The 17,848-nt window shown below is 35.9% G+C and overlaps 1 protein-coding gene across 1 annotated transcript in view; it reads right to left on the reverse strand.

Annotated features, from left to right (window-relative positions):
- The window catches only part of DZANK1 (double zinc ribbon and ankyrin repeat domains 1), a 54,343-nt gene that overhangs the window by 35,615 nt on the left and 880 nt on the right, over nucleotides 1–17,848 (reverse strand). The window contains exons 2-4 of the mRNA XM_088131450.1: nucleotides 10,122–10,249; nucleotides 2,621–2,774; nucleotides 695–806 (exon numbers count right to left, since the gene is read on the reverse strand). Coding sequence (XP_087987576.1) covers nucleotides 695–806; nucleotides 2,621–2,774; nucleotides 10,122–10,227 — 372 coding nt within the window. The 5' untranslated portion in view covers nucleotides 10,228–10,249. The remainder of the gene's footprint in view (nucleotides 1–694; nucleotides 807–2,620; nucleotides 2,775–10,121; nucleotides 10,250–17,848) is intronic.

Consider the following 17,848-nt stretch of genomic DNA (forward strand, 5'->3'; position numbering starts at 1 on the left):
AAGTATGCACAACGTGGTTTTCAATCAAAAAATGTGCTAGAAATGGCCATCGGTTGAAGGGATTTTACTGTCATACTTCATGCTCTTACAGACATAGAGGCCATAAGCCCAAAGGTAATGTGGTAATGTTCCAAACATCCTGACTATATAAGTAGATGAAAAACAGAAGACACACAAGAGAATAGTTAAAAGAACAGAATCTATAAGAAAAATAAAAAAGACACTGAACATTACCCATGCTATGGCAGTCAGAAAACAACTGAGGGGAATGAGGAAATACTGCCAGGAAAAAAAAGTATTTTTGAAACTGGGGTATGCAGAACTGAAGACAATACTAAGTTGGGCCTGACTAGGGCAGAGTAGAGCAGGATAATTACTTCCCAAATTGGTAGTGAAAAAATATGGCTTACACTTTAGTGGGCTACTGTGAGTAGCTAGCAGAAAACTTGTTTACAAGTTTAAAGGAAGAAAGTCTAATTTGAGCAAAACTTGCTCAGTGAGAATTCTCAAAGTCTACTTAAATAGAAGGATTTCTGATATTATTGTTAGTAACTCTGTTCCAAATCCCTGATTTCTTTTAACTACCCTAATGGATATACACAGAAGCGAAGGAACAGTATTGTTTTGCAAAATGTTCATATTATACTAGTATTATAACACATTACAATAGATTTTTCAAATTTTATAAAATTACCTGTCTGGTGAGATAATTCAGGAAACTCTCATCTTTATCAGGGTCATGTGGGTTTGGAGTTGCATATTCTACTACAAACAGTTTTGTTACAATGGCACTCTCTCTGCAATCTCTGTAATTTAAGAATCCAGAAACGTTAGACAAGACATACATAACTTATGGCTCAAAGAGGTAGAATAGCACACCAATCATATATAAGTGACTTAACACAGACAACAAACCTAATTTTTTACTGGCTCTCTGATATTACAAAAGGGAAAAAAACTGGTAAAGGCTCTCAAATTAAGCTTGATTTTCTTGGCAAATATAGAGAAGTGGCCTGCCATTGTCATAGATTATTTATAGCTTGAGAATGTCCTGGTAGTCTCCCATGTACTAACCAGGTCTCACACTGCTTAGCTTCTCAGCCCTGACAAAGCAGCTACCACCTGCTGAGAAGGGCAGCACAGATAAAACAAAGAAATAAGCTAATACGTATTTAATTAACATATTTATAACCAACCTTTTGATTTAGGAAAGACTTCTCAGCGTGGCTAGCATGATTGAAAATTAAAGAAAAACAAATCCCATCAATAAAACATTAACTTAAAAAAAAACAACTAAAAATTTGCAGAGAATCAATCATGTAAACATTACCAAAATAAATAAACTGATTTCTCAACCACATGCTTAAATATCATTGTTCAAGTCATTGATCATGTCTGCTTTATATAGTAAGCATGATTTAGTTTTAATCAGGGATAAAGTACTAACTCATCAAACTCATTCCAGATAACACAGCATACTGTAACTGACTCCAGCTTGCCAATTCCTTTCTTTTGGGTGGTATCCCAGCCCCTTTTGTAGTGACTGGTTAGTAGGCACTCTTTTTTCAAAACAAACAAATGCAGAAAAGGTACAGGAGGCCTGACTGACGAGAGGGCTACTCCACATGGGATGGAGTGGGTCTCCCTACCACCATCTTGTGCCCTGGATTCACATTCTACCACATCTATGGGTACTGAAAACAAAACTAAAACAACAGAGCTATTGCTGCAGGAGCAGCTCAACTTTCTAATTGCTCTTCCTCTCATGTTCTGTAACCAGAGGTTGCTGGAATGGGAAGTTAACAACTGGTTAAATTTCAGTTTGGATTTAGGAAACATAAACCAAAATATGGTTATAGGCTGTGGTTAAAGTGTAGCATAGTCTGAGTCATGATCTATATTCACATGGCAAACAAAATGTAAGAAGCTTCTCTTGAAATACAAAGAGAATTTTAAAAGAAGGAATTGTGTCAAGTTCATGACAGAGGAAAAAAGAGTAAAATATAAATCCTTTTTTCCCAAGTTGTTCAGACTTCCCCTGGATTGCCACTTTCAGAACAAAATACACTTGTTTGGCATTACTAAGGTGAAGAGAGAAATGTCACTATTCCAGCAAAAAGACTGAAAACTTGTAGGAAAATGCTCAAACTCAACAACAGATCTGAAAAAGCATGTTTTAATTATGACATATACAGATGATTAGCAATTTTGTAAATTTTTCTTTAAAAAATATCATTCTGGCATAGAATTCAAGAAATCTTGATGTTATTATTGATACCTAAGTAACAGGGATGAACAAAATATAGAATCAGAAAATTCCATCTCTATGATCAGCATGGAAAACCTCTACAAAACAGCAATGTAGCAACATAGCTCTATGTAATTAGCACAGAGAGTTCAGGCAAAGAATATCTTATCAATGCCATGGAAAAGATTTCTTACAAACTCGTCTACATGTATGCACATTCTTCTCCTAATACAGAGAAACCTGCCTCACTGAATATCTCTTCTATAAAAAGCAAAATAAGTATGCATGCCAATCTCATTTCTACATTCTGAACAAAGGAATGCTCAGTTCTGCATTTATTCAAAACAGGAATTACATAGTGAAGATACTTACTTTGTGACTGCCAATGCCTTGATGGTTATTTTCCCATCTGGTAATGTAATTGGCCCCTTATACTTAAAAGTATTATGATCTCTATAATCAAATCTCTTAAAATATTGTGGTTTACTTCCATCAATAGTAAAATGTATCATCACATCAGGTGTATCTGAAAGACAGTAATAAGGAACTCCGCATCATTCCTTTCTGTACGACATCACACATTCATTTATAAAAAACTAAACACACAGGCAAACATTTATGTCACAGATGTCCAAAAAGAAAAAAGAATTTATAGGCTCTGGAAAGTAGTATATTTGGAAAGCAGTCATGAAAATGTGGGACAGCTTACTAGAAAGTTGAGCATATCAGTATCAGCAATGATATACAGAACCAGTTTGGTATTGTGGCTAAGGCATCAGGCTAGAGACTGGGAGACTGGGAGTTCTAGTCCTGCCTTAAGCACAAAGCCAGCTGGGTGACCCGGGGCCAGTCACTCCCTCTTAGCCCTAGGAACCAGACAATGGCAAACCACATCCAAAATCTTGTCAAGAAAACTGCAGGGACTTGTCCAGGCAGTTGCCAGGAGTCAAATGTGATTCAAAGGCACACACACAATGCTATACAACTTTATGGTGCAATAATTGCATTTAAAAGTATTATACATTTATATTCTGTTTAGTGCCAAATTAAATTTTTTTAAAAAAAATTTCATTTAAAACTAAAATTTATTTCAAAAAAGACATTATCTACAAGTGGACAGATAATTACTGGTTATACAATTAATGTGCAATATAATATTAATGTAATATACCAAACACTGAGTTGTTTTCATCATATAAAAAAATATATACATTTTTGAGCTTAATGCCAAAATCCCCACTACATTATTATTTTTAAATGTTAAAACAGCAACAATGAAACACCCCTATAAATAATATAGTTAAATATTTAATTTCTGACTTCCTCCTTTATACTCCAATTGATTTGCAGTACCTATTGGCATAGACTTTAGAATTGGGCCAAATTAAAACTATGGATATTTTCAGCCCATGTGAAATACATCTCTCCTGGTATGGCTGCACTTAATGTTTTATTGTTCTGTTTGTTTCATCTGAATTAATAATCTTTTCTATGTTAACCTGATCTACAGTATATTTGTTTGCAATAAACCACTTCAAAGTGAGGATCATGAATCTAATTTATTTTAAATAAAGTGTAATCATTAATCAAAGTTTAGGATCCAGAAAGTGCTAAACTAGTTTAATAATAAATAGAAGTAGAAATGTGCTGCACTTTGGATCTGAAGGAGAAAATGGGTTTAATTAATTTAATTATTAAATTAGATGTGTATTTTCCTGATCTCACACAGTAGCCACAAGATCCCAGGAAAATCCACACCTGAGCTAAGGAGGTATTGACAGTCCACTCATGCTTGCTTTGAAGCACCTTGTCGCACCCTGTCAGTGCCCCCTTATCTCAAAAACTGTTCTGCTTCTGTTGCTCAATTCTTTACCGTGTCATGATGACAACCAGAGGCCAGGAGCTCAGCCTCAGGTCTCTATTTGACTACAGAGTTCACTGGATGATTTCTGATTAATAATACTTTTCAGTCCCAATGTATCTCCTAGGACTGCTGTTGTGGATGATAACATTTGGGAAAACCCTTCAGTTCTGAGTTAAAAAATATGATAGAAATGCAGTTAATGTACAATGGTCTTGAGTACCTGATCTCTCTGAACTTCCCTAACTTGATTCTTTCAGCCTGACCTGGTATTTGCTTGTATAACCATTTTCCTCCAAAGCTTCTTTATATATTTACATAATTATTTTATTCCTTGATATACTTAGCTTTTTTATACATGCTCCCCTCCTGAAATTAGTTTAGAGTAAGAACATTTTGAAGATAGGCTGTGAGTAGACCAATGAATCACATTCCAAAAAGTTCATTATATTTTTAATATAACAATTTAGAATACAGTAAATACCACTCAAGAGTAAAGAAACTTGGAAAATGCAGTTATGAAAAATATCCAGTATTATGGCTGGTGTGGGTCTTCCGGGCTGTGTGGCCGTGTTCTGGAAGTTTTGTTTCCCAACGTTTCGCCAGCATCTGTGACCGGCGTCTTCAGAGTGCAGGAGCACAGACAGGAGCAGTTCTCTCTGTGTCCAGGATGATGTGACCCTTTTGTGGGTATTTATAGAGATCTGAAGGGGGGGAAAGAGGGGGGTTAGCGGGGGTTGGGGGGGTTAGGGTTAGGGTTTAGTGTGACACCAAAACAAGCAGCCACTCGTTAACCCACCTCCCCCTTCCCCCCCTTCAGATCTCTATAAATACCCACAAAAGGGTCACATCATCCTGGGCACAGAGAGAACTGCTCCTGTCTGTGCTCCTGCACTCTGAAGATGCCAGTCACAGATGCTGGCGAAACGTTAGGAAACAAAACTTCCAGAACACAGCCACACAGCCCAGAAGACCCACACCAGCCATCGTATGTGAAAGGCTTCGACAATACAATATCCAGTATTATTTAGTTTTCATAACTTATCGTTAAATAGAATGTTGAATCTGAGCAGTGAAATAATTTATGATTAACTGGGCATAGAATATAGCTAAGAATTAGGATTAATTCGCTCAGATATTAATAGAAATCTGAATTTCTACTGATACTGGGAATGTGGTTTGGAAAACAACTTCATTCTTCCTAGAAAGATTCTCCCTGTGGACTTAAAAAAAAAGCATATTCTATTCTTTCTGTGTTCCTCCCTTTTTTCTTTAACTAAAAAAAAAGACAGAACATAATTGCAAAGCAGCCTCTCCTTCCCTTCAGGCCTTCTGAGCACTGTAGGGTAATTCTCTGTAGAGATCAGAGCTCCGTGCATCCTGAAACATAGGCTCTTGCAAGCTGTACTGACCCAGCTCTCAACTGACGGAAATAGGCTATCCTGTACCACAAGGGTGAGGTGACGTTCCTAGCTCATAGCATCGGACTTGACTCTCTTTCTGGGTCAAATTCTCCTCCTCTTTCTTTCTATTTACCATGGCATTTTATATAATTGTCCAAATAGTGGGATTTTGCTTTATCTTTTGTAGCTGTTGTGGTGTCATAATATGCAGTGTGCTGGATAACAACTACGGAAGGAGTTTGCAGACTTTTTTTGAAATAGCTCATAATTTATTACACCTGTCTGCTCCTCCCTCAATCCACTTTGGGATTTGGGCTTCATCTGAGTTTGGAACACAATTCTAATGAGAATGTTTCTGAGGACATTCAGAGGAATCCTTGGGATAACATTCATAAACTTTTAAATAAGTCAGCAACACGTAACTATTTACTGAAATGATAAGCAAGGTAATTAAAAATTAGCCACCTGCATTATGTTAAAAGTCACTTTTTTTATTATGCTGCCCACAACTCCATTTGATGGAATGGTGATTTTAGGGTTAATTTGAAGAAAACAGCAGAACATTATGTATGGCCCCAGAATTGTCCTTCACTAGTTGCTGAGCAGATTGCAAAGTTGCAAACTGTATTTGAATTGCCTTCCCTTTGTGTACTGTGCCTGGTATCAACTAGAGAGAGAAGTAAAAGCCCTCTCTTGGAGAATGGAATGCAGCAGGAAGCGCTTGTAACTTAGATAAATAAGGTATCAGCTAGCTCAGCTCATATTTCCCTTAGCAGCAACCAGTGCCCACCCTCTGGGTATTAGTACCCATCTTCTTAAGAGTGTTTTAACTGTGTATACCAATAAACTTGCAGTAACCTATGATGTAATGATTTTGTGATTGTAGCTGTTTAAAAACCCAGTGATTTGCATGGAGTGCTGGGCTTGCCTTGAAAATTAATTTGTAAATGCCCTTTACTCTGCAGAATAACGTTACTAAAGAGATTTCCACCTTGCATGTTTAATTGGGCATGGCACGCCAGGTCCACGAACCCAGAGGTTTCCTGGGTCAACAGATTAACTTTTATTTATCTTACTTGTTATAGCTACAGGTAACTGTAGTTATTTATGGTAGAAAATGTATACTAGTTAAAAATACTGAAGAAATAGTTTATCACAGAAAAAAAGCATTAGATGTGTTTGTGTGTGTGTGTGTGTGTGAAATATATTATCAGTTCTTCAGCAACACAGTATATGATATGATAGGTTGTAGGTTATTGTTTTATATTCATTTATATTATACTAAAAGTGGACAGATTATACATAAACAACATTTGGGGTGTTGCTTTTGAAATTAATTTGTTGAAAACAAATATTATAATGTATGATTGAAAAAAGTACACTTTTAATCATAATAGTAATGATGATTTACAGTTACTAGCTGAACCATTTTTACAATCCCCACTTTGCCCCCAAGAGATAGTTATGGTAAATTTACTTCTGTAGAGTCCTTGGGGTTCTCTGAGCTTGGTTGTTTTCTTCCAAATGTCTTGTTACCTGGCTAGGTAGCATCTTCAGTGCTAAAATGGGATGGGGTTTGCTCTCTATTTATGTGCTGCGGCATAGAGGGTTTGCAAGAAAAGAACCAAGCTCAGAGAACCCCAAGGACTCCACAGTTCAACCCTGAGCTACACATATTCACCTCTATTGGTAAATTTACTTCTACTGGCTCAGCACATTTTTCAAGTACTTTTTCATTTTTATTAATGTTATTAAAAAAATACAAAATTCTCAACAAAACCATTGGAGAAATAGCACTTTTATATAAAAACGAAGAGGCAGCTGAATTCATAGCACGGGCTTTCTTATAGAAATGGTAAATACCAGAGAGGAAAGAATTGCATCCAAGAATATATTACCGTATGTAACATATGGAAATTATACTTCTTCAAAATTATGTCAGCCTTAGAGTCAATACAATTCTTAATTTAAATGCAAGTATTCTGATAAAGCTACTTCACAAATCTCATATAATATCAGGCTCTTTGGCATTTGCCTAAAACTGAAAGTGATACATTCTCCTAGCCCCATTTTTTAACCCCCAGAGCCTGCCAAGATTACACTAAAGTTTGGCTAATATAATCTGTGTAAAATCCATATTAATAATGATTTCTAATGTTTAGAAAAAGTTCTTAAAAATTGCTTTTCTACTTATAATACATCATATAATATGGCATTTCTACAGCACTGCTTGGATTGGAATCCTCTTCAGCTGGAAGATATAAGTCCACAGTCAAACTAGAAGTCAAAGGCAAATCAGTTCAATTTCTATTTGAGTTACATTTCTTGATTTGTGGCACTCCACAAGAGTTTATTCTGTCCATTCTGCATCAGGGTTTGGGGGTCCGGTGTCATCTCCATGTAGCTGACATCCAATCCTCTTTCTCCTTTTCACTGAATCCCAAAGGGCCTATTGAAACCCTATATATTTTTTAATACTAACTTTATTAAAAATTACAATTACAATGATAAAAAAACTAATACAAACTAAAAAAAAGAAAAAAAGAAAAAATAGAAGGTGCAGAAGAGAAAAAAATAGAAAGAAAAATAGAAAGAAAAAATAAGAATATAGTACAGAAAAAAAGAGAAATATATAAAGAAATGACCTCCCCCTTCATCACAACAAATATAAACAATTTTAGTAACTTATCACCTTCTCTTAAAATACAACAAATGATCTCTTCTTCCCATATCCCATCTCTTATCTATAAACAAATTCTTAAAACCTTGTCATTTCAGTCATGGTCAGCAAAAGTCCATTAAAAGTTACCAGAGATAACAACATATCTATTTTAACTTTGATCAAATAAACCAACTTTATATTCCTTCCTTTTACTTTTAACAATCCTGATCTTTAATCCCTTCAATAATGTCCTAGAACTTAATTTCTTTTCATTTTTTCTTTGTCTATTCTCACAAAATTCTTCAAAGCTTTAACAAGCCTCTTTTGTAAATCCAATATAGGTCAGGCCAGTCTCTTGGTTTATTATTTGCATATCCCTTTGAATTATTAAGACATCAGCTGGTTTCTTTTGTATGTCCAGTGTAGTATCTTTTTTCATATCATTCTTATAACTTGTCATTTTTAAATCCACTTTCAGATCACTCAGTCTTGTCTAGTAAAACTTATTCCTCTTCCATATAGGCAGACATTCTTAAAATTAACTTCTGGGTCCATTCTTCAAAAATATCCTTCAATAAGTCAGTGTTAAGATATTTTGCTCCATTTTGTATTAGTAAATCAAATTTAAGTGTTCTTCACCTTTAATTGTAATCTTTAGTTCCCTCTAGTTCCCTCTAGTGTCCAACTTTCAAAGTCCCATCTTATCATGTTTTTTTTAAAGAATTCAAAACAAAAGCATTTTCCCATGGGAAGGATTCTTATAATTAATTCCAAAATCTTATTTCAAATCCATCTGGACTCTTAGTCCATTTGTAACTTTCCAAAATCAAAGTTCTAATCACTCTTTTGCTACTTATTCCAAAAAAAAAATTTTTTTTAAGTCCTTAAGCTTGTATTTAAAACTTCTTTTGCTAAGTACTGAAGGAAACTCACCTGGTGTTTTCAGACTTGTCAATCCAAAGGTTCCTAAGAGCTGAAAAGCAATTTCTGAAAGTAATTAGAAAAGGAGGTATGCAAACCCAGTGTCCTTTCAAAGGTGCTGACTGTGGTTTGAGCAAGATGGCTATTCACTCATCTCCTAGAGCTCTAATCCTGCTGGAAACCTGTGTCCTGTGGTCTCCTTGTGAGGAGCAACTGTCAGGAGCACTTGTGGGTGATCACAAGTCCTCTCCTTGTCCAGAGAAGAATTACAAAGAGCTGGTCTACTTGCTGGCTCTGCTTTTAGCGGAGCCATCTCCAATTTGACATTTCTTCCCTGGAAGTCCCCTATTGAAATCCTGTATGTCTGGAGACAGTACTAGACTATATTAGGTCAATAAATTAAAATAGAATTTAGAAAAGGCAAAGTGCTCTGGGTTAAGTCAGCTGATCCAGAAAATAATCTATGTTGAACGGGATATATCTTCCTTTGAAAATACTTGCTTGTAGTAGAGGGTTCATTCTGATCCACACTTAAACCTGGATGTTCAAGTATTGATGTTGGCAGGGGTGCCTTTGGCCAGCTAAGGCTAGATATGCCAACTATATCCATTCCATGGAAATGAAGATCTTGAATTTTTAAAGAGCTACCTTTTCCCATTCAAACTGCCCATCTATTGTGATAATCTGTGGAGGCCTTTTATATGTCCCAACAACTCCTGATTATCTGTTTTACTGGGTCTGTCCAGTGGCTTCCAAAAGCAGTCTGTCTCACTTATTCTCTAACAACCTTCTGCTAGTTTCAGAAAAATCCTTGGTACATAATGTTATTTTCTATCCTTGTTTTTAGTATTTTGAATGTCATTGTTGAGCTGTGGGTTTTTTTCGGTTTGGTTTTACAATAATATTTTAAGACATTAATGTTTAACTATTCTGTTACTCAGAAATCTTTGAAATATTTTAAATAAGTATAAAGTTACATATATATAATAAACAATTTCAGCATGTGTTCTAATATGCTAAACATACCTGATTTGATTTCAACAAGAGTATTTGTATCTATTTCATGTTTAGCTTTGCCGCTTGAGATTCGAAGTGGTATAATCTGAGGTGCTAAAACAGATCCAGCAGTCATTATTTTCCCAAAAATTAAGTTTCTAAAAAAGGAAAAGCAACATATTTTAAATATAGGAATACAGTCAGAACTAAATATATAAATCCATCCATAAAAGATAGTTGCAGTTCCAAGATCCTTTTCACATACACCTAGAAGGCATTCCCTTCCCTTCCAAACTCTTGTATGTGTAAATTTCACTGCACTTTTATTATATTCTTTTTTAAAAATTCCATCAAGCTCCTTTTCCCATTAGTTCTTCCTGCCATGGAATATTGTAGCTTTCTAAAATTAAAGTCTGCTTTCTTGAAATATGAGGGATGTATTTGACTATTTTCAGGTTAAGTTTTCATTAGTATCAATATACAGTACTTTTCTCAAAGTTTTCTCTACTTCCACATTGTCTTTTAAGTCTTCTCTATTATAAGATTCAGTCAAGGATAGAAGATTCCCTTATGCCTTTCTCCACTCTCTGAAGAAGAAAATTGTTGTGGAATCAAAACACAGGACACAAATGCAAAATAATCAAGGCTTCACTGCAGTGTTTATTAGGCAGTATGTACTAGAGGGGGACCCCACCAAAGGTTAGTGGGAGACACTCCCCTGTAGGCAAAATGGATGCCCTGATATTTATACAGTTCTACAAGAAGGAGAAGGGAAAAAGAACACATGTGCATACATATTCATATGATAATGCAGGCATACCACCTAAATAAGCAACACTTCTCAAGTTACCGTCTGCCCCTCTATCTGCTATCTACAAGGACAACTGCTATCTACTAGGAAGAAGAAACTGATTAGTTCAAGGTGCCAAATGCCAGGAAGAAGGCATCTTTCCTTAAGTTGCTATGGGGATGTTTGTGATAAGGAGTTTACAATCAGCTTAGTTCACACAGCTTCAAAGGTACCAGCTCAAAGGTGCTGTGCATTCCTTTATGTTTCAATTTTATTAAGGTGATCCCATTCATCTGAGGCCTCTGAAAAGTTGCCTCTTTTACCCAAAAACTTGCTTCTTTCACCCAAAGGTATATTTTCCTCATATTGTTAATAAGACAAATAAGGAATTTCCTAGAAGAATAGGAAACTTAGTAGAATTGCTGTCACCAGAGAGTTGGGGTTACATAAAGTCCATCATCAGTACTACATGCCTCACTGAAAGATGTGCAATTTGCTCTTAGAAAAGATCACTGATATCTTCTCTTTGGTCCTATTTACATAGAAAAGAGACTCTGCTTTTTTCAGAAATCTAAGCCAGGAAGAGCAAGAGAAGAAGATCAGCAACAGGGCTAGTGGACCTACCACCATTAATGCAACAGCTTTAGTACTGTCAGTGCTAGCAGAAGAATGGGAGAGCTGTCTGCCCTTCAAGGTAGATCAGGCTAAGAAACCAAAGCCAGGCAGGTCAGTACTACTTTTATTGTAAGGCTACACTAACAGAATCTTGCAAATCTGAATGCGCTCCCCCCCCCCATCTTTGTGTGAACTAGGGAGGGGCTTGTCTGAGACGCTTGCTCAAGTTACATTCTTGCCCAGGACTCAGACCCCTTTTACTTGTCTGTTGCCTTGATAGCAGCTCTTCTTCCTGTTCCTCAAGGCCATTTTCTCTGCTGTCTACAGGAGCAGCCTCATGACTACACCAGTACGAAAGGATCACTCCAACTATATAATTCCTGTATCAGTTGGAAACAAGATTAGGGAACACTACCATCACTCCTTCAAGGTAGACCAGGTCAGGATGGGCTTCCATGGAAGAAATAGCCAATTGAATATGGCTTTGTCCTTTGTGGAGCTGATACCTACGGCAATTAGAGGAGTTGGCACTGATCCAGCTCTTCGGAATCATCTCTAGGTAAACAAGATTGCCAGGATCACTCACAGGTACTCCTTACAGAGATTCCCTGTGAAGAGATTGCAATTTAGCAATCTCTAGTGAGTGGAGTGCTCTGGGAATTGAGAGAAACATCAAGCCCAAATCATGGTGCGGAGCCTTCAAACGGACACTAGATTTGCTTTATTTCCTCTTTTAACTAACATTGTAAACTGCTATTTGTGATTTATTTGGCAATTAAAAACCTCCTGAAAGACAAGTTGAGGTACACCAGGAGAATTTCCTACTATCCAGGGAAAAAGAAGATCAAAGTACATTTAAAGATCAAAAAGAAATATTTTAACATTTGGAAACAGTGAAAGGTAATTAAGAATGTTGATTGGGGACAATTAAGAGGCTAGATGGATTTTTTAAGGTTTGTTTTAAATGTTTAAGAAAATACAGTAAGTGAATTTGGATTTAATTGCAAGAAAACCTGCCCTGGGAAAGTTTTGCTTCTGAAAATAAACATAAGATAAGACAGAGCCTTCAAGGTCAGAAGGAATGGAGGCTAACAATATATCTCCTTTAACATAATAGAGTATCCTTCTTTCAAAGAATTTTTAGCTGTTTGGAATCAATGTGTCCAGGAACTATTTGTAAAATTGGGGCTAACAGAGGTTGTAGAAGAAGAAAAGATCTTACTGGACATAATAGCAGTAGAGGATGACTTGAATAAGGATTCTCCTTAAATTTTTTAAGGATTCTAAAACGGACTTAAAGAAATGCCAGATTATAAGAGAGACATGGAAGATATGGAAAAAGATGTTGTGGATCTGAAGATGTACTGAAAGTTGCTTGATTATGAGAATGATATCGAGAAAGAAGCTGTAATGGACTGGAAGAGTGACTTTGAGAATTATCCTATTCTGGACATAGAGAAGGGAAATACCAAAACTCTGAAACTTTTTCTGAAAATCCTTAAGAAGAGAATGATAAGAGATTGTGATCTGGGGTATTTGGAGAAGAGACACAATCAATCAATCAATCAATCAATTTTATTACAGTCATAGACCAGTACAACTAAAAATGCATAAAACATGTCTAATTAAAATTCTTAGGTATAATAACAAATCTATATCATAATTATAATTTGGCCACCTAACTATCATTTTTACATGAAGTCAAGTGGCCTATACTGTAGTGTATTATTACTCAAATTATGATATCCTACAATTATTGTTAACTATAGTAAAAGTAATGATAAAATGATAATATCTAAAATTGAAGTGTGTTGATTATATAAAACTATTTACAATAAGGTATTCATCAGATTCTGACGAATCTTTAATGCTGCTGCGTAGAATCTAGCTACCTGTGCTGTGACTATAGATAGTCAGTATCAGAGCAGCCTGGATACCTATTAATCATTGGGTAAATAAATTTTGTTCGAATGTCTCTATAGAATGATCATCGAAGAAGAACATGTCCAGTGGTTTCTACCTCTTGGAGAAGAGACTGAAGATTGAGCTTTTCAAAAATAAGAGAAAGGAATTCAAAGTGGATTTATCAGATCAAGGTTAAATTGTTCATATTTTGATTTGGATTGTTAATACTGAATTTTCTTTTTCTGACCAGGACTGTAAGATTATGATTTATACCTGTAAAAGTGATTTTTTTGGTATAGTTTAAAACACATATGTGATTGTTATTGGTCTCTTGTATGCTTAAGGAGAAAGATCCTTTAGGTGCAACTTCTCAAAAAAACTTAGAAGCTAAAATGCAAAATTGACCTATTTGTTTAAGCTTAAAATATATAATTTATTATTACTGGCACTCTTAATCCTTTTGCTGATTAGATTAATAGTTGAATATATTTTATAATTCAGATATTGTTTAGGGATGAGAAAGGGGATAAAGAGGGTTTCTTTTTTAGTAATAATAGAGAAGGTGTTAAGTTACTGTTAATACATATACTTGTTTGGAGGGAGGGGGAAGTCATCTTTCTCCTTCCTTCCTTCCTTCCTTCCTTCCTTCCTTCCTTCCTTCCTTCCTTCCTTCCTTCCTTCCTTCCTGCCTGCCTGCCTGCCTTCCTTCCTTCCTTCCTTCCTTCCTTCCTTCCTTCCTTCCTTCCTTCCTTCCTTCCTTCCTTCCTTCCTTCCTTCCTCCCTTGTTTTTGTTTCTGTTTGTAGGTTTTTAGTTCTGTATTAGTTTTTATATATATATATAAACTTTAATAAAACTATTTAAAAAAATCAACCAGGTCAGGAAACACACTGCAAGCAATACTAGAATTCTATTTTACTGATATAGCCTGATACAGAATCTTGAAAGCCTGACAGAGTTTTTCATCTTTCTCTTACACCTAAGAGAGTCAAGGCAGGCCAATCTTGCATTTCTTCCTCACCCTTCCCCCCTATCTGGGCTAAGCTGATGATTTTGTAATGGTTGCTGAATATTTTTTTTCAAGGCTATCTCTGTACTTTGCTACAGCATGGTATGGGATCATATTAACATGGTGGAAAGTATGCAGAAAGCACATGAGCAGAAAAACTGCACAACAACATTAATAGTTTGCAGTTTTTTCTGCTCATGTGCATTTGAAGAGGCAGCATTAGTCTGTATTGCCAGCAGTAGAAGAAGAAATGTCAGGAGGCAAGGGCAAAGTTATAGCACAGCCAGTAGCAGGTGAACAGTTCACATCTCAGGCAGCTCCCTCCACTCTTATCTGTCCCCAGTAAGCAGTCTTAGGCTACCATGGAAGATATGAAGTAGGGTAAGTATGGGTTCATCAAATGGTGATTATCAGTGCCAACGTACAATTATCAATGCCAATCAACAATTGCATGGATAAAATGTTGGCTCTAAATGACAAATCATCCTGCCTGGTAAAGTCTATCAATCACCTGATTCAAGTGCTGATCTCATGCTACCATCATGCACCACTTTCAACAGTTAGATGTAATGTACCTAGCAGCTGTGGAGGGCTAAAACTACAGATAATATTGTTCACATCTAATATTTGGAGTAGCTAGGGTAACAATACACCTATCTGTTCCTTACTAATCTGAACTCTGAAGGATACTTCTTCATATTAGAGACCATGGATCAGTTCTACACAGCAGCAAAATCAAGATGGCCATTAACTGGATCTCAGATAGATGGCTAACCGGATAGCAGCTTTCCTAAAATTATATAGTCATTGTTACTAATGGAGAAAAATATGCTAAAGTTTGTATATAAGACTAAATCAGCAGCATAAATTCCTCAATGTGAGGAATAGACTAAATAAGATTGTTTCACTTTCTTGTGTAACACTACACTCTAAAAGATTTCAAGTCAGTTCAACAAATTGCTGAGGAAAAAACAAACAGGGTTAACTTTCCAGGAACCCTGACTGATGTGGATGTGGGACTAAGATGGAACTCCATGTCAAGATAGTAACAGTAGTAATTCCTACTTTTGGATCAGTTTTCTCACCAAATAGGAACCATGTTTGAATGTACTTCAGTGGGACAAAAAAAAAGGGGGGGCGGGGAGGAATCATAGAGAATTGGCATAGTGCCAGAGGATTGGAGAAAGGCAAATGTTACTATCTTCAAAAAGGGAAAAAAAGGGGTGCAGGATAACTACCCTGGTTAGCTTTATGTCAGCAATAGGGAAAATTCTCGAACAGATTATGAGTCAGTTTGTGAGCATCCAGAATATAATGAATTGCATAAATCATGCTAAACCAACCTGATTTCCTTCAACAAGGCAAAGCCTTTCATGAGATTCTGGTAGAGAAGATGTCAAATTATGGGCTGGGCCATGCTACAGTTAAAGGGATACAGAACTGGTTAAACAATAGTACCCAAAAACATGTATGTCAATGACTCTACATCAAACTTAAATAAAGTATAGAGTGACATCATGCAGGGCTCTGTTCTAGGCCCGTTATTGTTCAAAATATTTACAAATATACTAGATGAGAGATTAGTAAATACTATCATGAAATTTGTAAACAATTAAAAAATAGGGACACAGCATTCAATGTCAAGATTCAGGAGGAACTGAAAAGCTGGAACAATAGACAAATAGCAGCAAGATAAATGTCACCTGGGACAAATGTAAAGACCTACATTTTGGTCAGAAAAATCAAAGACAGGAGCATAAGATGGAGAGAGGCCACAGTAGATAGTGATACATGCAAAAGAAACTGGATATCTTGGTGAATTATATGCTGAACAGAATATAAGCCTAAAGTGTGTGGCAAAACAATACAAAAACAACAAATGTTGATTCTTGATTACATCAAGAGAAATATAGTGTCCAGATCAAGAAAAGTTCCTCTCTATACTGAGTTGGTCAGACTGAACCCATAATATTGCAACTAGTTCTGGGCACCACATTTTAGGAAGGACATTGACAAAGTGGAGCATGTTTAGAGGTAAACAACCAAGATAACAAAAGCCCTGGAAGGAAAAACCTATGAGTAAGGGTTGAGGTATTGCGTATGTTTAGCTTGGAAAAGAGATGACTATGGGGAGACAGAATAATTGTCTTCAAGTATCTGAAGGTGTGTCACATAGAAAATTGCTCTAAATTATTTCAGTTGGACATCATGAAAAATTTCTGAACAGTAAGAGCTGTTCAAGAATGGAACACACTGTTTTGAAAGGTGGTGGGCTCTTCTTCTCTTGGAAGTGTTTAAAAAGAGGCTTCATGGCCATCTGTTGGGGAAGGTATAGTAGTGGGTTGCAATGGTCAGCAAGTTAGACTAGATGATCTCCAAAGACACTCGTATCCCCTTACATTCTATATTCTAAGCTTCTTTAAATTCTAAAAGACAGAAACAAAACTGCCTTATGAATTAGGGAAATGGCTGGAAAACAACAGAATGAATTTGGACAAGATAACTGCAGAGTGTTTTCCTTAGGAAACAGAAATCAGGTATAGAAATATAGAACGGGGAATACTTACTATAATTTTATAATACTGCAGAGCTTTTAAAAAAGCTATTGGAACTGGAATTCATGATAGATTTAATATGATTTGCAATGTGACATGGCTCCAAAATTTTTTGCATTACAGAAATAAAATTTCCATATCTTGGCAAGTAAGATTTGACCTATCTTTTGGTCAGACTTCAGTTCAAGTACTAAGTTGAGTTTGGGCACCCCATTTTATAAAGAATTTAGAGAACTTGAATAAGTTCAGCAGTGGGCAACAAGAATGATTATGAGACATCAAACTAAATTCTATGAGTAGAGAATGAGAGAAATGGATACATTTAACCTTGAGCAAAAAATGACACATACCACTCATCAAATACCTGACACAGATTATTAAATCCACACAGATTATTAAATCCAGTATCACATGGAATATAAGATATGATATAATGAACTGAAGATACAGAAGATCAGATTCCAACTGAATATTAGAAACTGTTCTTTAATATTAAGAACGGTTTGATGCTGGAACCAGAAAAATGGTAACCTTCCCTCACTGCATATCTTCAGTCAAATGCTATGGAATCATTTATTCTTATTGTTTTGATTTCAGTTCCTGCAAGGAGCAGGGGATTGAATGTTGGCCTGAATGGCCCTTTACACTGTATGATTTTATGGGGGAAAATATCTGAAAGGTTATGAAACAAAATGAAATTCCACGGAACATGTTCTACTGTATCGCCCCTATTCACATGGCATTCAAAAATAAGACTGAAATCCTATACACATGAAGCAATAAAGCTTATTGTCTCAATAGACATGCAGAGAATGGCATTATAAAAAGAAACTGTGATGGAATTTATCTTTGGATGGGTATACTGATTCTTGTTAGATTAGAATT

The sequence above is a fragment of the Python bivittatus genome, unplaced genomic scaffold, assembly GCF_059951505.1.
Source record: "Python bivittatus isolate LINGU-HERP-01145 unplaced genomic scaffold, Pbiv_v1 ctg000960_np1212, whole genome shotgun sequence".
Lineage (NCBI taxonomy): Eukaryota > Metazoa > Chordata > Lepidosauria > Squamata > Pythonidae > Python > Python bivittatus.